At 39.0% G+C, this 20763-nt stretch overlaps 1 protein-coding gene across 2 annotated transcripts in view; it reads left to right on the top strand.

Annotated features, from left to right (window-relative positions):
- CNTNAP5 (contactin associated protein family member 5) overlaps nt 1–20763 on the top strand; it is an 807958-nt gene that overhangs the window by 677980 nt on the left and 109215 nt on the right. For both annotated transcript variants that reach the window (XM_019749551.2, XM_019749552.2), the window contains exon 19: nt 9586–9810. In XM_019749551.2, coding sequence (XP_019605110.2) covers nt 9586–9810 — 225 coding nt within the window. The remainder of the gene's footprint in view (nt 1–9585; nt 9811–20763) is intronic.

Below are 20763 nucleotides of genomic sequence, written 5' to 3' on the forward strand. Positions count from 1 at the left end.
GTATATTTAGATACACTTTACTAATTGCCAAAAACATGTTGAAAAATTCTCTAATATTTACCTTCCTGACAACTTATATCATTATTTTACTGTTTATTACAGAAAAAAAATTAAATTATACAGTAGAGAGAAGAGTTTCAGAACACCCATGCATGCATTCTCTAGCTTCAACAACTATCAACTCATGACCTTTTTTTTTTTTTTTTTTTTATTTTATTTTTTTATTAAATTTATTGGGGTGACAATTGTTAGTAAAATTACATAGATTTCAGGTGTACAATTCTGTATTACATCATCTATAAATCCCATTGTGTGTTCATCACCCAGAGTCAGTTCTCCTTCCATCACCATATATTCGATCCCCCTTACCCTCATCTACCACCCCCCACCCCCCGCCCCCCTTACCCTCTGGCAACCACTAAACTATTGTCTGGGTCTATGAGTTTCTGTTTCTCATTTGTTTGTCTTGTTCTTTTGTTGTTTTTGGTTTATATACCACATATCAGTGAAATCACATGGTTCTCTGCTTTTTCTGTCTGACTTGTTTTGCTCAGCATTACTCTCTCAAGATCCATCCATGTTGTCACAAATGTTCCTATATCATCTTTTCTTACTGCGAATAGTATTCCATTGTGTATATATACCACAACTTCTTTATCCATTCATCTATCGAAGGACATTTTGGTTGTTTCCATGTCTTGGCCACCGTAAACAAAGCTGCAATGAACATTGGAGCACACGTGTCTTTATCTCTAAATGTTTTCAGATTTTTGGGTAGATACCCAGGAGAGGGATTGCTGGGTCATATGGCAATTCTATTCGTAATTCTTTGAGAAACCTCCACACTGCCTTCCATAACGGCTGCACCAGTCTGCATTCCCACCAACAGTGTATGAGGGTTCCTTTTCTCCACAGCCTCTCCAACATTTGTTACTATTTGTCTTGTTGATGATAGCCATTCTGACTGGGGTGAGGTGATATCTCATTGTGGTTTTGATTTGCATTTCTCTGATGATTAGTGATGTTGAGCATTTTTCATATGTCTATTTGCCATTTGTATGTCTTCTTTGGAGAAATGTCTCTTCAAGTCCTCTGCCCATTTTTCAATTGGGTTGTTTGTTTTTTTGTTGTTGAGTTGCATGAGTTCCTTGTATATTCTGGATACTAGCCCCTTATCGGAGGCACTGTTTGCAAAAATCTTCTCCCATTCAGTTGGTGGCCTCTTTATTTTGTCAATGGTTTCTTTTGCTGTGCAGAAGCTTTTAAGTTTCATATAGTCCCATTCGTTTATTTTAGCTTTTACTTCCATTGCCTTTGGAGTCAAGTTCATAAAATGCTCTTTGAACCCAAGGTCCATAAGTTTAGTACCTATGTTTTCTTCTATGCAGTTTATTGTGTCAGGTCTTATGCTTAAGTCTTTGATCCATTTTGAATTAACTTTGGTACATGGTGACAAATAGCAGTCCAGTTTCATTCTTTTGCACGTGGCTATCCAATTCTCCCAGCACCATTTATTGAAGAGGCTGTCTTTGCTCCATTGTATGTTTTAGCTTCTTTGTCAAAAATTATCTGTCCATATTTATGTGGTTTTATTTCTGGGTTCTCAATTCTATTCCATTGGTCTATGTGTCTGTTTTTCTGCCAATACCATGCTGTTTTGATTATTGTAGCCCTGTAGTACAAGCCAAAGTCAGGAAGTGTGATACCTCCATTATTGTTCTTTTTCCTTAAGATTGCTTTGGCTATTCGGGGTCTTTTGTGGTTCCAAACAAATCTGATGATTTTTGTTCTATTTCTTTAAAATATGCCATTGGGATTTTGATGGGGATTGCATTGAATCTGTATATTGCTTTGGGTAATATGGCCATTTTAACTATGTTGATTCTTCCAATCCATGAGCACGGAATGTCTTTCCATTTCTTTGTGTCTTCTTCAATTTCTTTCAAAAATGTCTTATAGTTTTCAGCATATAGGTCTTTCACATCCTTGGTTAAGTTTATTCCTAGGTATTTTATTCTTTTTGCTGCAATTGCAAAAGGAATTGTTTTTTGTATTTCTTTTTCTGAGATTTCATTGTTAGTATATAGGAAGGCAATGGACTTTTGTGCGTTGATTTTGTAGCCGGCAACTTTACTGTATTCGTTGATTGTTTCTAATAGCTTTTTGGTGGAGTCTTTAGGGTTTTCTATATATAGCATCATGTCATCTGCAAAGAGTGATAATTTAACTTCTTCATTCCCAATTTGGATGCCTTTTATTTCTTTCTCTTGCCTGATTGCTCTGGCAAGGACTCCAACACTATGTTGAAAAGCAGAGGTGATAGGGGACATCCCTGTCGTGTTCCTGAATGTAGAGCAAAGGGCTTCAGTTTTTCTCCATTAATTATGAGATTAGCAGAGGGCTTGTCATATATGGCCTTTATTATGTTAAGGTATTTTCCTTCTATACCCATTTTATTAAGTGTTTTAATCATAAATGGATGTTGTATCTTGTCAAATGCTTTTTCTGCATCAATTGATATAATCATATGATTTTTGTCCTTTATTTTGTTTATGTGATGTATCACATTGATGGATTTGCGTATGTTGAACCATCCTTGTGCCCTGGGGATGAACCCCACTTGGTCGTGATGAATAATCTTTTTAATGCATTGTTGTATTCGATTTGCTAGAATTTTATTTAGGATTTTTGCATCGGTATTCATTAGAGATATTGGTCTGTAGTTTTCTTTTTTGTGCTGTCCTTACCAGGTTTTGGTATCAGGGTAATGTTGGGCTCATAAAATGAGTTAGGGAGTACTGTCTCTTCTTCAATTTTTTGGAGGAGTTTGTGCAGAATTGGTATTAAATCCTCTTTGAAGGTTTGGTAGAATACACTAGTGAAGCCATCTGGTCCCGGACTTTTGCTTTTGGGAAGGTTTTGGATGACTGATTCAATTTTGTTATTGGTGATCGGTCTGTTTAGATTTTCCAGTTCTTCATGGTTCAGCCTTGGAAGGCTATATGTTTCTAAGAACTTGTCCATTTCTTCTAGGTTGTTGAAATTGGTGGCATATAGTCCTTCATAGTATTCTTGGATGATCCTTTGTATTTCTGTGGTGTCCGTGATAACTTCCCTTTTACGTTTCTGATTTTGTTAATCAGTGTCTTCTCTCTTTTATCTTAGTAAGTCTAGCCAAGGGTTTGTCAATTTTGTTAATCTTTTCAAAGAACCAGCTCTTTGTCATATTAATTTTTCTATTGTCTTTTTGTTCTCTATTTCATTTAGTTCTGCTCTAATTTTTGTTATTTCCTTTCTTCTGCTGACCTTGGGTTTTACTTGTTCTTCTTTTTCTAGTTCTTTAAGGTGTAACATGAGGTTATTTATTTGGGAGTTTTCTTGTTTCTTGAGATAGGCCTGTAATGAGATAAATTTCCCTCTTAAAACTGCTTTCGCTGCATCCCAAAAATTTTGGTAGGATGTATTTTCATTGTCATTTGTTTCTATGTATCTTTTGATCTCTCCTCTAATTTCTTCTTTGACCCAGTCCTTCTTTAAAAGTATGTTGTTTAATCTCCATGTATTTGTGTTTTTCCGCTTTCTTTTTACAGTTGATATCCAATTTCAAAGCCTTGTGATCAGAGAATATGCATGGTATGATTTCAATCTTCTTAAATTTGTTGAGACTGATTTTATGTCCCAATATATGGTCTATCCTTGAGAATGTTCCATGTACACTAGAAAAGAATGTATAGTCTGATGTTTTAGGATGAAGTGCTCTATAAATGTCAATTATGTCCATTTCATCTAATGTGTCATTTAGGGCTACTATTTCGTTATTTATTTTCTGTTTGGATGATCTATCCATAGCTGTCAATGATGTATTTAAGTCCCCTAGTATAATTGTGTTTTGGTCAATTTCTCCCTTTAGTTCTGTTAGTAGTTGCTTGGTGTATTTGGTGCTCCCTGATTGGGGGCATAAATATTGATGACTGTTATGTCTTCTTGTTGTACAGTCCCTTCACCATTATGAAATGTCCATCTTTGTCTCTTGTTATCTTTTTCACCTTGAAGTCTGTTTCATCTGATATCATTATGGCTACACCTGATTTTCTCTGGGTACCATTTGCTTGGAGTGTCAATTTCCACCCTTTCACTTTGAGTCTATGCTTGTCCTTGTAGCTGAGATGTGTCTCTTGGAGACAGCATATGGTTGGGTTTAGTTTTTGATCCAATCTGCTACTCTGTGCCTTTTTATTGGTGAGTTCAGTCCATTTACATTTAGGGTGATTATTGATATGTGAGGATTTCCTGTCATTCTATCTTTAGTTTTCTGGTAAGGTTGTGTCTCCATTGTTTCTTTGCCTTTTGTTGTTGTCTATTATTTCTGTGTGGTGGTATTCTATGATGTTTCCCTCTGTTTCTTCTTTTATTTCAGTATATATTTCAATTCTGGATTTATTTTGAGTGGTTACCCTTAAGTTTATGTAAAAGAAAGTTTGATATTTAGAGTATTCCATTTTCTTCAGCACGCTTACTTTCTCCATTCCCATATTCGGTTCAGGCCTTTACTCTCCCCTTTTTGAGTTTTGTTTGCCACAAATTGTCCCTGTTGATGGTGGTCGAATAGCCTCCTTTAGTATTTCTTGTAGTGCAGGTCGTGTATTAGAAAATTCCCTCAGCTTCTGTATGTCTGGAAAGGTCTTTATTCCTCCTTCATATCTAAAGGATATCTTTGCTGGATATATTATTCTTGGCTCATGGTTTCTCTCTTTCAATAGTTTGAATATTTGGTTCCACTCCTCCTGGCTTGTAGAGTTTCTGCTGAAAAATCTGATGATAATCTAATGGGCTTTCCTTTGTAAGTTACCGTCTTCTTTTCCCTGGCTGCCTTGAGGATTCTTTCTTTGTCGTTGATTTTAGACAGCTTCAATACAATGTGCCTTGGAGAAGGTCTGTTGGGATTGAGGTAACTAGGTGTTCTATTTGCTTCTTGGATTCGAGGGTCCAGTTCTGTCCACAAATTTGGGAAGTTCTCATCGACAATTTGTTTGAATATATTCTCTGTTCCTTCTCTCTTTCTTCTCCTTCTGGTATGCCCATTATTCTTATATTGCTCTTTCTGATGGAGTCAGAAAGTTCTTGTAGAGTTCTTTCATTTCTTTTAAGTCTCAAGTCTCTTTCTTCTTCAATTTGTGTCATTTCCAGGTTTCTATCTTCGATGTCACTGATTCTTTGCTCCATCTGGTCAACTCTACTACCTAAGCTGGTTATTTCATTCTTAATTTCTTCTATTGAGTTCTTAATCTCCAGAAATTCTATTTGGTTCTTTTTAAGATTTCAATCTCTTTCGTAAAATGCTCATGCTGTTCTTTGATTGAGTTTCTGAGTTCCTTTAACTGCCTATCTGTGTTTTCTTGTATCTCGTTGAGTTTTTCAGAACTGCAATCTTGAATTCTCTGTCATTTAAGTCACATATTTCTGTATCTTTAAGTGCCTTCTCTGGAGATTTTTCACTTTCTTTCTGAGCTATCTTGTTGCCTTGGTTATTCATGGTGATTACTGGTTTACTATTTCTCTTCCTAGACATCTACAGGAGTGACTTCTGCAACAGGTTGATAGAAAGCGGTCTTTCTTTTGTTTGCCAGTACTTGTTGGTAGAATGTTTTATTATTTCTCCAACTGCAACTTATTTTCTTCTCCCACACAGTAGTGCTATGTTTTCTCTGCACTATTCCAACTTCTCACACAATGGGGATTCCCTGGGAGACGGGCTTCTCCTCTGTTAATAGTTCGTCTAGGTCACAGGGCGCAGTGTCCCGGTGGGTATGCGGAGAGCTTTTGATGTTCCAAAGCTCTTCCAGCTGCTGATTCAGAGCCCGTATATTTCAGCAGTTCTGTTTACTCCTGCAGGGATCCGCCCAGATAGGTGGGGTCAGGGGCGGGTGAGTTGTGAGAGGTGGCCCAGAGCAATGGCGGCGACCACCACCACAGCCGGTCCTGCTTCCACAGCTCTGCCCTTTGCTGGAACTAGTTGGGCTGTGAATTTGTGTTTGCGGTCCACAGATCTCAAAACAGCAAATTTTCTGTTGTTTTGATCTGACACTGCTACTGTTTCGCTTCTAGCACCGGGCAGGTGGGGGCGGGCGAGCTCTGGGAGGGAGGGAGGCGGCTAGTCTCAGTGCCTAAGGCTCCGTTCTCTGCTCGGCAGTGCAGGCTTAAACCACCGTTTTCAGCCTTTTTCCCTCAGTCTTTTCTCCGAGGTCTCTGCCGTGGCGTTGGGTTCAGCCGTGGTATATGCTGTCCCTCAGCCCTGTGGAGCCCTGGCGGAGCCCCAGCAGTCCGAGTTCTTCCCTCTCCCGCAGCTGCGGTAGTTCCGGGAAGCAGCGAGCTCGGAGCACTGAGCTGGGTCTGCGTCCTGCGCCCGCGCGGCTCCGTCTCCGCGCACTTCTCCCTTTCCTCCTCCTCCCTCCACTCGCGCGAATCTCCCACCTGTAGGTGATTTCAGTCGGTAGTGGGCCTCTTCGTGTTGCCTGTCTGCTGTGCAGGGAGTCCTTTGTGGAGTTTTTGTTGTTCGATTCTTTGTAAATTCCGGGGGAGCTTTACAGAGGCTCACCTCACGCCGCCATTTTTCCGGAAGTCCTCATGACCTTTTTTATTTAACCAATATGTTCACATTGCTTCTCTTCTTTTATTATTTTGAATAAAATTTCAGCTATGATGTCACTTTATAAATATTGCAATATGTAAAATTAAAAGATAAGTACTCATAAAAATACATATCCACAAACCATTATCATAGGAAAAAAATTAATAATACATTTTTAATATTATGCCAATTGTCTTATTTATTTTTAATCTGTTTGATGTTTTTCCAAATTAGTTACAGCTTGACTGATTTCTAGATAACCACGAGCCTACTCAATACCCAGGACTGGTCTTCATGTTTATGTTAATTCTAAATTCAATTCTATTGGCATTATTAAGACAATGCTATCATTTATTGAGTTCCTACTATGTGCCATTATTTTATATAATTTCTTCCAACATTTATGTTTCAGTAACGTGAGCTTGAGTGGGTTGTTATGGGAGAACTAGAGAAGGGCACAGCCAGGTTCCAGCATCCAGGTCAATCAGACTGGCTCAGAGACGCACCCTCTCCTGTGCCACCCTGTCTCCGAGCTATTTCTCTTAGTTCATTCCACATTTTAAGGCCTAGTCAGCATTGAGCTCCTCTTTCTTCCCAGGCTACTCTGGCCCATGGAGACATCCAACACTGGGAATCATTTTTCCTATCACTCACACATCACACCCTAGGCTACCTTCCATTGGTGTTATTTATTTATTTTTCTTAATGTGTTTCCTGTCTTCTCAGAATATAATCAGTTCCTTCCATCAGGTAGGTATTCAAGAGGTATCACTAATATTGTCATTGTGGTCCTGGAGTAGCTTATGGTCATTGATAAACACCTTCAAGTTAAGATTCTTCTTCTATTTATCCCAGTGGTTTTGGATGTTCAGACAAATAAATCAGAGAACTTAAATATGATCAGAGAGCTTAAAGCCTTAGATTATAAAATACAAGAAACTGAGAAAATAGTAGAATTCAGATGTTTTGCTGAATGTCCTTTATGTTGAAATTGACAATATATAAACACTAAAAATACTGGGGATAGGGAAAAAGGGAGGAGAGAGATGTGGTAGGATATTTCTAGTTAAGAAATACTTTCCATTTTAATTTCCTGTGTTAAATATAAAGGAAAAAAGGTCATAGATATATCCATATTTAATACGCTGCATAACAGAATGCTCTGAATTATATTTACATGTGAACGCACACACACACATCAAATAAAAATCATTTTTGTGTTAACTAGGCAACAGTAGCTCAAAATGCAGGCTAAATGTCCCCAAGGAAATTTACTAAGGAAAGTCCTTGAATCAAGCTGATGATTAACCTGAATCCTCACTGTCACAAATCTCTGCTTCACAGCTTTAAAATCAGGAGTACTAATGTTATGACCTGCATGATAAATGCAAAACTCTTAATTTGAAACTTTAGTAAAAGTGAACTGGTATTTCTAATATGCATAAATATGCAATTTTAATTTTTTGGCACTGTTACAGGCTGTTATAGAATTTTCACAAGAGTAGAACAAATTTGCAGTAGAATTAGAAAGCGAAAGCAAGGTTTAATTATGTTCTAGGTGCCACCAATTCAATCAGAGAATTCTATGGGGAATTAGGAACATTTCATATATCATTTGGAAGAAAGATAAATTAGTTGTGCAGATATAGGATCATGTTTATTGTGCTATTTTTATGACAGAGTTTTGCTACCAGATCTAAGCTATGTTCTAAAAAAAGAACCATTACTCCATACACTGATATTGAATAGAGATCAAATTGAAAGTGAACTTAAGAGTAGCCTTGATTAAAAGAAGAGAATATTTCAGCATTTGGATGGATGCACAGTCAATAAATAGATTTTTGTTTAGTGAAGAAAATCAGGATGGGTTCAGGTTAAATTATCTTCTGATATGATTGTCTATGAGTTCAAACTGTGGTGGGTTACTTTTAAGTGCTATACAAACGTCATCTCATTTATCCACGCAGAAATACTGTTGAGGTAGGTTTTATGCTTCCCAACCCCAAACGAGAAAACAGACTTCACAAAGTTCACTAACTCGCCTGGGACCACACAGCTGGTATGAAATCCAGTGGGGTTTCAGATCCAGTACTGAAGCCAAATCCTGTGCTAATTCTATTAAGCTAACAGTTGGAGGGAGGACGTTATACAGAAAGGATTGGGGGATTTTCATGTGCCTGCTAATTGAATGTCATCACTTTGTAGATGCCTCCTTTCCTTATTGGTGGTGGCAGAACTCTATCCAATGTGTTGTGAGGTAGGAATTGGTTCCCATAGAAAGGTTTCTTTACCCAAGTCTTTGCTCGATTTGGGAATTTGGGCATTGGATACCAATTCTGAGACATCTGGAATGTTGGGTCTGCGAATTGGATATTTATGCCTTTCTTACTGTTTCCATGGATCCCCACACTTCACCCAACACCACAGAGAATTCCTGCTGCCTCTTCCAATGTCCTCCTGTCAGTAATTTAGAGTCCATTTAAAATCTTCCTGATACACGAAGAAAGCATACACCAAAGCTGTTAGTATTTCAGTTTTGAAAGTAAGATGGTCCCAGTGAAATTTCTCTGTACTGTGCTGGAGGTAGGGACATTTCACCTTTGCTGCTAGAAAAATGAGCCTGACACATGATTCTGCAAATATATGTTATTTGCAAATATATGTTATTCTGCAAATATATGTTAAACTGGACCTAAATTTCACAGTGCAAATCCTAGCTCTCTTCTAGCTATGCAAACTTGTTTGAGGTTCTTAACCTCTTCACACCTCATGTTTCTCATTTGTAAATGAGAATGACACGTATCATTTCAAAATTATTGTGGGAAGCATGTTATATAATTAATGTACAAACCTTCACACAGTGCTTGATGCATAGGAAACAATAAACAAGCTATTATTTTATCCTGAATAGTCAATTAAATATGTTCACGTGTGCCTTCCCCTCTTATATTTTGCAGAGGTTTCTGCTGTTTTTGAGGCTGACACTTCAGTTACTTACATGTTTCAAGAACCCTACCCAGTTACCAAGAATATAAGCCTTTCATCTTCAGCAATTTACGCGGAGCCGGCTCCATCTAAAGAAAACATTGCGTTTAGTTTTGTGACCGCCCAGACACCCAGCCTCTTACTCTATATCAATTCTTCCTCTCAGGATTTCCTGGCCGTCCTGCTCTGCAAGAATGGTGAGTAATGATGGCATGAAGGCCTAGAGGGTATCTTACTGGGCCAGAGGGACAGGTCCTGACATCCAGAACTCTGCACAATTTAAACTATGTTTGGTTCCACCTGGACAGCTTATTTCCAGACCTCCAGCCAAACCCTTGATTAAACTTTACCTTTATGAGTTGCTATTGGTATTCCAGGCCAGTGTCAATTCATTGCTGAAGTCTCAAATGCATTGACTTTAATTTGCCTCAACAGTGCAGCCGTAATTCTTTAGTATTTATTCTGTGCTGGAATCCATTAAGTGTAAAGGAGAAGATCGTAAGCATATCTGAATTTCAGAAGGACAGTCGTCACATATATCCTGTCATATTTACTGCAGTCTCCGTTACTGAGGGCTGTTAAAACAACTAGCATAAATGCAGGCTGTATTAACAGAAGGTGATTGCCTAGGTCTTGGAGAGAGGTCGTATATGTGAGTCATCACCTTGGGGAATATGGGTCTCAGTGCTGAGAATCAGATTTTGAAATGAATGTGGACAAAATGAACTATGCAAAGATTGGAGGGCTAAAGGGGCTAGAAGTCCTGTATACGAGTAAAGCTGAAGGACACCAGTTTTGACAGCTGTTGGGAAAAGTCAGGTTTTCTTCCCTCACTACTTAATTCTACCCTGCAATAATGAAGACAATTGATATAGTTATGGCCAAAGACTGTGTGAAATCAATATCCTAGGGGATGGGACAATTATAATAGAATGGACGAAGAGGGCAAAGATGTGGAACCCCCGATCTGGTCTCAAAGCACACATCCTTGTACTCAAGAATGTAATCTTTCCTCTTCGTGTAATTTGCTGATATAATGAGATGAGTCTGGGCTTTAGAACCATCCACCACAGGCATGGAAGCAAGGAGGCCTGAGATATGGAGCATGTACTGTGCCCTCTCCAGGCTTAGACAGAGACACTCACTATATCGCTTACTCTACGTGTCTGTGGGTTTATTCTTTCTTGCTTCGTATAGCTTTAACTATTTACAACACTGAAAATAAAGAATGATGTGTGGGCCTAAAGGAAGGAACAAAACTGGTGGGCCAGTGAGTTGAATCAGGCCTGAAGTACAATCATAATAATGTCCAACTAGAAGCAACAGGACTCATTCATTCAAAGCACAACATGTTGGAAGAAAAAAAAAGAAAGATAGAGAGAGAGACTACTACTGTGTTTCCTTGAAAATAAGACCTAGCTGGACAATCAGCTCTAGTGCGTCTTTTGGAGCAAAAGTTAATATAAGACATGGTATTATATTATTATATTATACTATATTTATATTATATTATATTATAATGTTATGTTATGATATGTTATATATTATATTACATTATATAGTGTTATGTTATGTTATGTTATCTTATGATATGTTCTATTCTGTTCTATTCTAGTCTAGTCTAGTCTAGTCTAGTCTAGTCTAGTCTAGTCTATTATCAAGACCAGGTCTTGTATTATAGTAAAATAAGATCTGGTCTTATATTAATTTGTGCTCCAAAAGACGCATTAGAACTGATTGTCCGGCTAGGTCTTATTTTCGGGGAAACACGGTATGATAACTGGCCATGCTAACACTATTTGATCCTGAAGAGCCTACAAGAGAGAAAGGAAACATTATGGGTTATCAGACCTCTTATTTATCAGCAGACCTTTGCATGATTACAACCATTATATCAACATATCAGTTCTTCAACTTTGCACCCATAATGTCTCTGTGAGGTTGATAAGGCTTCCTGAGGACACTGAGGCATGGATTAACTGATTAATGTAGGCCAGCCAGCTAATTCATGGCGCAGGTGGGAGTAGAAGCCAGATTTTCCCTAGAGCATCTTTTGGGGATGTTCTGCAGGCACATGTGTGCTTGTCAGTCTGTGCCTATGGATGTAGACAATGCATGACAGGAATCACTGTATCAGACGACATATATGCTAGTCAATATATTATATATATATTTATGTCACCCTGTGCTGGACACTTTTCTAATTACTGCACACAGTACTTAATCCTCACAACAATCCTGTGTGATTGGTGGTAATAATATACCCAATATACCCAATCTGTAGAAACCAAGACATATAGATGTTAAATATCTTGATGAAGGTCTCACAGAAAGTAAGAAGAGCTGAGATTAAATCCTCTCTCCTGCGTCTGGTGGCACGCAAGTGTCCTGTATTCTTCACCACAGATAGAGCTAAACTAAGAGTGTTATTTATATTTCAAACATCATGTTTTAAATAACTTGAATTTATTTAATTGGAAGGCATGCTTGAATTCTGCCTTATCCCATTTTCGTATACTCTAATGCAGGGGTGTCCAAACTTTTTCCAACGTTTTTCACAAAGGGCCATATGCGGTAAAATACACAAACAGCCGGGCCGCTCACTCGAGGTGAAGTACGTATTGCCTCACCTGGTTTACTTAAGTAAACTAAATATATTTTTGGAATTTGCTGTGGGCCAATTAAAAATGGATTGTGGGCCATAGTTGGCCCGCGGGCCGCAGTTTGGACACCCCTGCTCTAATGCCTCACTTCATTCAAAGTTGTACTTGACCTCAAAGACATTTGCATGGAGATACTGGTGTCCTTTGTTTGTTTGTTTGCTTATTTATTGTTTTAAGCTTAGATCTCAGGGCCTGTATAAAAGTGCAGGCCTTTCAATTCATTCTAACTCAAGGGAAATGTATGTCCAAGCCATGGTTAGTAATATAGAGAACCCCTCTCCTCATTTACCTTCAGAGAATCAACTCCTCAACTTCCTCTCCACTGCTCCCCATCATTTCTCTAGGGAACTCTTACTGCAGTAGGCAGTGGTAAATAGTGATTTAGGATGGAGGTCATTTCCTGCCGTCTCTCTTCACTACAGAGGCACGACTAAAATATGTGCTCATTCATTTATTCATTGAATTTCTGGGTAGTTACTAATCCCACTGCATAGTATCAGGGACTATGGAGACCAACAAAGATAAGCAGGGTAGGGTTCCGTATAAACATGGTGAAGAAAAAGAGACTCAAAAACTGCTTCAAACTTTCTGAAAGACAGTCTTGAATACATAAGGAAGTCAAATTGCCCAGTTTTTTTTTTTGCCCAGTTTTCTTAAGCAATCTAAGCAGAAGTTAGATTTTTGCCTAACTTTAAGGATAAATCTCCTTGGAATTCAGGTATTATAATAGCAGAGTAAAATACTTGAGTGGGTGTGAATTTCTTGTCATTGGAGGTTATCAAATAACAACTAAACGACAATTTACTGTGAAAAGCCTAATAATAAGAATTCCAGCAGTGGATGACACACAAAAATAACCTCTGAGTGTCTTTCCAAGTCTTAGATTTTGTGATTCTTTATTCCTCTCCTGTGTAGTTTTATATTCATTATGTATTTCTTCCTGCTAGGGTTTCGTTTGCAGATTTTGAAATGCTTCTATGAGGAATTAGGAACTGGTATCCTTACAGCCTGTTCCCAGTTTATGAATAGTATTTGACCACTGACATAATTGCCAATGAATAATATTGGTGACACTGTATTATTAAGAGGGAGGGATATTTTAAATGTGACTTGGATACACTTTGGTGAAAAATATACCTCTGAAAATACTAATGGAAGTTATGAATATTTACAGACAAAAAAAAGAAAGAAAGAAAGAGAGAGAGAGAGGGAGGGAGGGAGGGAGGGAGGGAAAAAGAGAGAGAGAGAGAGAGAAAGAAAGAGAGAGAGAGAGAAAGAGAGAGAGAGAAAGAAAGAAAGAAAGAAAGAAAGAAAGAAAGAAAGAAAGAAAGAAAGAAAGAAAGAAAGAAAGAAAGAGATTAGGAGAACAAAGAGGGTAAAGGGTTAACTGGGAAAAGCCTTACTCTGCAAGGTATTATATTAGATTGATTCATATTTCTCTGAGATGGAGTTAAGAGTCTTCTGTTAGTACAGGTTTCTACCCTTTCTTTGATTTAAGATACCTTTGGGAATCTGGTAGAAATTGTGATGAGAGGGTCACTCTTAAAAGGAGTTCCTTTTGTACTCCTCTGGAGGAAGAAAATGCCCACAGCCATGTCATACAAAACCTTTCCGGTTGCAGCACTCTGGGTTAAAAAGTCAGAGGGTGAGACAGTTGTATGAACGGTGTAAATACTGCATGAAATTCCTGGCTTGCAAATGTATTTAATAAGAGTGTCCAGGCCAGAGAAAAGAAGAGCAATGTGATTCAAAGTCATGTTTGCCAGTCTCTTTCTGGCAGGGATTGGATTTGGCAGCTTTGGAATTCTTCCTTGCCCTTTATCATGTTTCTTGAAATTTCTCCAAATAGAGACTTATTCAGGTTAAACTGCTTCTCTCTTTTCAAAGGAAAACAGGTTCTTCTTCCTAAAGGAAGAAAGGGTTTTAAATTCCTGGGAAGGAAGAATAGAAGCAGAAGAGGAGGCATTTCTGGGTCAGGGTGTCCTTAGGAAAGGTAATTGTGGTTCCATGGCCTGGGGCTTTGGGCCATAGGTAGCTTCTCAGAGACGTGGCATTTGTAGGAGATTGGGGTGGCATTTGTAGGAGATTGGGGTATTTGAAGGAGGAAAGGGGTCTCTAGAAGGAGACGAGAGTGTTCTGAAGATACACTTAACATTCACAGCATTTTATTGAGTGATGGCTCTGCCTTCTCCATGGTAACATGGAGCTCTCCTTCAAGCTTTATGCTTAACAAATACTGGAAGAATGTCTGCCATATGGCAGACACTCTTTCATGTACCAGAGAGACTGAGATAGATAGGATCCTGTCCTGACTTTAAGGATCTATCCTGGGGACAAAGACATAACATATATTAAGGATGACAATATGATGCAGATGCTAGGATAATCTGTTAGAATAAGACAAAGAAGGGAAGAGTGACTGATTCTTTCTAAGAGGGAGGGTCAGAAAACGCTTTATAGAGATAGGGACCCTTGTGTTGGCCATAGAAGATAAGTAAGTGTTCTCTAAGCACGCATCATTTTTTGAAATAAAATAAGATGTTTCTTTGCTCCTTATTTTATATTTTATTTCTATTGCACACACATACACACACACACACATATGTGTGTGTGTGTATATATATATATATATTTCTCCAATCAATTCCCTGTGCTATTTTTTCATCATCTGTCCTTCTTGGCTCCTTGATGGTAGAAATAAAAAAAGTCAAATATAGAATACGTGCTATTTCTAAGGCCATCAATCTATGGTGAGATCATTTGAGTACAAAATCTAAATCTAAACAGGGCTGCTGTTCACCTTCCCCATGATGGCTGCCCACCTGCCCTGCAGCACCGAATGGTTCCTCTGACTTTGTTTCAGCATTTCCTTTTTATCAATCTTTTTTTTAACATATATATATTCATAAGAGGTACTGTCTGCATTTGTGATTGCACACACCTTAGAGGGAATAATAATGAACCCAGATACTTTACATTTCCAACAGACTGACTGCAGGGAGACAAGATAAAAAGGAATCCAGAGAGGGGGCATCTTCAACAAACCTCAACAGCTGCTGGCCAGGGCTGAGCTGACCCTTAGGACACTCCCCGCCATGGCTAATTTCTCAGGGAAGGCCTTCAGAATTTAATGCTGCCTCCTGCCACCCCCTCTCTGACACCAACATATGGGCATATGCTTCACTTCCCCAGAGCAGCAGGAATCCTGATAAACAGCCTGAAAAAAGCATGCCTCAGATGGCTTGCTTCCTTGGCCTTACTCTGACCACCTCAGTCTCTTGGCTTGTGTCGAGCAACACTTCGCTGCTTTTGAACTTAAAATTCTCCAAACTCTTCTGATATCTCCCAGACTCTGTTTAAGTTGATTTATTTCCTACATTTCTGGGCTTCCTGACAATCTTTTTTTTGCTGGGAGATACAACGTCCTACTGTCAGGTCCATTCTCCATTTCACAGTAATGTGGTTATGACACATTTTGAGAGAGCAAACAAGTGTCCTCACTTCTCCTTCCTAGAGGAAGGACATGATATGGGCAGGGATAAATGGCATCTCCAGTATCGTACACTTAACCCCTGTGCCAAAGTGTGAGCCGGAGTGGAGAAGTAGAGGCATGAGGAGTGAAACTGCACCTGGGTAACTTTTCTTGCTTCTCTTCTCTTTGTTGTAGTGGAGTTTTTATGTGTTCAAAGGTCCTTGAAGATGGCTGTAAACTGAATGGTGCTCCCTCCCAAATCCATATGTTGAAGCCCTGACACCTCCTGTGGCTGTATTTACAGTAAGAAGGCAATTAAGGTTAACTGAGGTCATAAGAGAAGAGCCCTATTCTGACAGGGTTAGTGTCCTTATAAGAGAAGACACCAGAGTCTCTCTCTCTCTCTCTCTCTCTCTCTCTCTCTCTCTCTCTCTGTCTCTTTCTTTCCCTGCCACATGAGGACACAATGAGAAGGTACCCACTTGCAAGCCAGGAGGAGAATCCTCCCCAGAGACTGAATTGGCTGGTGACTTGAACTTACTGGCCTCCAGAATTGTGAGAAAATAATTTTCTGATATTTGGGCCGCCCAATCTATAGTATTTTGTTATAGCAGCTCAATCAAGCTAAGGCAAAGATCAAATGAGGCAATGGAAGTAGATGTGTTTTATAGACTGTAAAGTACAAAACACATTGTATTTTCTTACTGAGAATAATTAATAATAATACTATGGCGATACTAGGTCCTGTTGGTGGGTCCATCCTCAGATGTACCTGAATTGCAAAAAGAGAAAATGCATGCTTATGTTATTAGAGCACGTTTGTGAAGGCCAGGATTCAGGATAATTGGGATTAAATTTTAATACAAAGAGGACATAAAAATTGCCCATTGTCTAGAAGCAGAGCACCTAATAGGTGAGACATTACCCTGAGGAAGTAGAAATCTGAGGCACAGGGTGCCCACCCTGCAAAGTAGCTGCTGTCACTAGGCACAGGCAGAAGTTTTTGATATAAAAGCATGAAGATGAAAACCCTAATAACGGCTTTCCCAAACAAATAACAGACCTTTGGGGAACCTGTCTGATGTGTCTGCAAGAAAGAGAGTTGGAGAGAAATACCAGGGGTGCCAAAAATCTGTATACGCGTGGCCACTTTGGTCAATGTGGCTCAAGCAGTAGTTCACCATAATCAGAAGTGTCTGGACGCTGATGGTAACCACTTTGATCACCTCTTATAATTGCAGAAGTCAAATGTGACTTGTATTCATCTTTTGTTAACAGTATATATTGAGTATTACAATTTTAATACTGTTTTTCTTTCTTAAAAGGTGTATACATTTTTTTTGGCAACCTCTGTATATACATTTAAAAAAATAAAACTGAAGAGCAGGGTATATGTGCAGAACTAATGAAGACCTTTGCTCACTGCAAGACCAGATCCAACAAGATACAGCTGGGGAGACATGGTCACACACTTGGGAACCCCCCACCTCAACCCTACGGCCCTGGCTGTGCAACTGGCTGAGCAGTATGTGCAGCATCAAGAAAACCAAAACAGGGGCAATGATAGCGCCTGAGTCAGTGCTGGAAGAGCCTGGGTGAACAGCAGCAATTAAATACTAGTATGGAAATAAGACTAAAAGAACAACAAAATAGCAATTAAAGCTCCACACAGCTATTAATACCTACTATGTGCATCTGCTAGGATCGTGATATCAAAATACCACACACTGGTGTCTTAATCTACAGACTTTATCTTCTCACAGTGTTGGAGACTGCAAGTCTGAGATCAATGAACTAGCAGGGTTGGTGTCTTGTGAGAGCTCTTTCCTTGGATTGCAAGTGGCTGCTTTCTCTCTGTATGCTTACATGGCCTTTCCTCAGTATGTGTATGGAGAGAGAGAGAGAGAGAGAGAGAGAGAGAGAGAGAGAGAGAGAGAGAGAGAAACCGACCATACTCTCTGGTGGCTCTTCTGAAAAGACACTCACCATATTGTATCAGAGCTCTACACTTATAACCTCGTTTAACCGTAATTACTTTTTTAGAGGCCCTACGTCCAAATACAGTCATGCTGGATGTTAGGCTTCATCGTGTGAATTTCAGGGGGACACAAATTCATAGTCTGTAACACCTACCATGTGCTATATGCTGTCTTATGTGCTCACAATAAAAAAAGGAACGTGGTGTATTAGGATTCAGGGAGATTCTTGGGCTTGGATTCCATGTACAATTCACCTTTGTAATGTCAGCATCTAGCTGAGTACCTTGGTGTTCTTGGAAGCAGTTATGTATTTTGAATCTGATAGGTGAAGAATGTGTATACATATTAAGTGTGAGAACGCCCCACAGAGTTCAGGAGAAGACGTTCTCAGATTACAGTGGGGCCATGTTGGAAACAGAGGGCAGCTTCTCTCAGTGCGTCACTAAAGACTTCCTGGTGCAGATGGGCATGCATATAAATTATATTAATGGAGTATTAATGTTCCTAATACTATCCTTCCTGAGATTCCATTCTGTCACCTATAATATACGTGGGAGGCAGGTTATCTGTGCAGCCGGGCTCTGTGGAGCCTGTGTTGTTTGATTTTATTTTCTGAGGGCCTTCGGGGTCTTCTCACTTTGTACTTTGCCAGTTTAAACAACTCTTCAGCAATTTTCCAAGAATTGAGCAACTGTTCATTTTTTCAACAGGACTGCTTACTTACAACTGTACAGTGAGAATCAAGAGAATTATTATCTATTCTAATGATTCACTGTAAAAAGAGAAAAGGCATGCACTAGGTGTCTTGGTTTCTTTATCTGTAAATTTGGGATAATTGCAGTGGTCAAGGGTCTCACAGCAGAGTCACTGGGGATTAACGGTATTTGGTTTGTAAAGGATTTAAAGGAACTCAGATAAAAGATGGGAAAACACAAAGACTGGTTATTACAAAACAGACCAAAGAGCTTGCTGGCTACGGAGGCACATTCTTTTTTTTTTTTTTTTAAGCCAGGGACTGAATGTTTAGCTTTTAGACTAGAACTCTAATTAGAGGCTTAAGGATTAAGAAAGTAGTTAAAGTCTTTGTGAAGAAAGCTTTTCTCAGAGAAAAGACATATTTTTGTTCTTCTTAGACCACTTGACCTGTAACACTGACATCTCGAGATGTGAAACGAATTCAGCAGAAAGTCCAAGCTCAGGGCTTATCCAGTTCTCTTTGTAGTTAATTACCTTTTGTGCAGAAAGTGGGCCTTGAATTATCATTATTTCTCTTAATTCAAAGTTATAGAAGATGTATTTCCACTTTAATTAGTACCTTGACCTTTCAGTGTTTAGAAATGTGGCATGTGGACATGGAATCCCTCCCTCTCCTGAAGTTGTGGTGGAGATATATGGTGACTAGTTTTCAAACTTCCCAATTCCTAGCACCACCCACAGGGACCTTCCTTGGCCTCCCAACTAGAAAACAGTAAATAGAAGGTGATAGTTATAGAGTGTCTAATGTGTGCCAAGGTGCAGTTTCGCTACTTTGTATATATTAATTCATTTGTTCTCACACATGGCTATGTACTTGCTACAACATTCCCCCATTTTACAGATGAGGAAACTTAGGCAGCCAATAAAAGAGGGTGGCAGACATCTCCTTATCTTTGGTAAATTGTACTTTGGTGCACACAGAAGCACACAGGACTATCAAGTGAAAAAATAATTACTGTCTTATCGATGCCCATCTCTGTGATGCAAGTTGCAGGGTATAGCTAGAACCCCCAGCTCTGAGACTAGCCAGCTAAATATGATGGTCACTGTCAATTGATATTTTGAAGTGAAATGGGGGAGTGCTACGTACTTGCAATAATTGGTTTTAATATTATTAATAGGACTAGGCAGATTTTTTTCAGAAAAATCACATGCTATATATGCATGTGATTTACACATAAGAAATGAATGCACATATTTATTGCCCCTCCCTTCTTAAACTCCTCCACAATAACATAAAGAAATTCAAATATATTTAAAAAGGTAGGAAGTCAAAATAGAAAACAAAAGACAGCAGAGCTTAGGATGGGGATTTCCAACACATTTTGGAAATCAGACAACAGACAGAGGAAGAAGGCTGGCTCAGCTCAAGTCTCTGTGAAGGCACGTGGAGGGGGGCACATCTTGGAGAGGCTCAGCCCTGCATGTTCTGTACACCACAGCAGCTGGGATGAGGCATGATGTCAGGGAGAAACTTTTACAGGGAGCCGTTCTAGACACACTTTTCCCTGTTCAGAAAGATAAGTAAGTGCCTCCTTTCCACCTCCATCCCAGAAGTCCGGAGACATATTCTGTCACACATAGAAATTGGACCAGAGTTTTCAAAGCTGAGGGAATGGTTGAGATATGGGGCGTTAGACAAACATAAAGTGGCATCTGTACACAGGGCTATGGGGCCCTTGGCCTTATTTTTTTCCTTCTTCCAAGAGCTCTTACAGTTAGCCTTTTCTTTACATGCAGTAGATGAGATAGTTTTTCCATAGAACTGAACAGTCCCATGAAAACTATGTGTGATAGCTAGAATTTTAGAGCTGGCCCATTGAAAGAGTTTCACCTGACAGTGAATCCCACCTGTTGACAAACTCAGCCCCGGTACATGGACTCCTTAATCCAATGTGTAGTGTTTCAGACACAGATAACTAGAGCCATTGGACATTTCCATAACACCTCCAAAATGAAAGATAAAGACTAAAGTAATAAACAAACAAAGTTAATTGGAGAAAACAGGGATAATGCAGGAGGCAAAGAAACAAAAATGTATCTTCAGAGAGGTGGCAGAATATATAATTCCATGAAACATAAACATGGTACTTTAAAATAAAATTGGCAAACAAGAAAGAACTGTTGGAAATGCAGTAAAGGAAATTATTAAAAATCTAGAAGAAGTAGAAGATAAAATTTGAGAATTCTCCCTAAAAGTTGAACAAAAATGCAAAAAAAAAAAAGGGGGGGGTACAATGAGGATAGAATAGAAAATCAGAGGATCAAAACATGGTGTTC

The sequence above is a fragment of the Rhinolophus sinicus genome, linkage group LG01 (assembly GCF_036562045.2).
Source record: "Rhinolophus sinicus isolate RSC01 linkage group LG01, ASM3656204v1, whole genome shotgun sequence".
NCBI classification, from domain to species: Eukaryota; Metazoa; Chordata; class Mammalia; order Chiroptera; family Rhinolophidae; genus Rhinolophus; species Rhinolophus sinicus.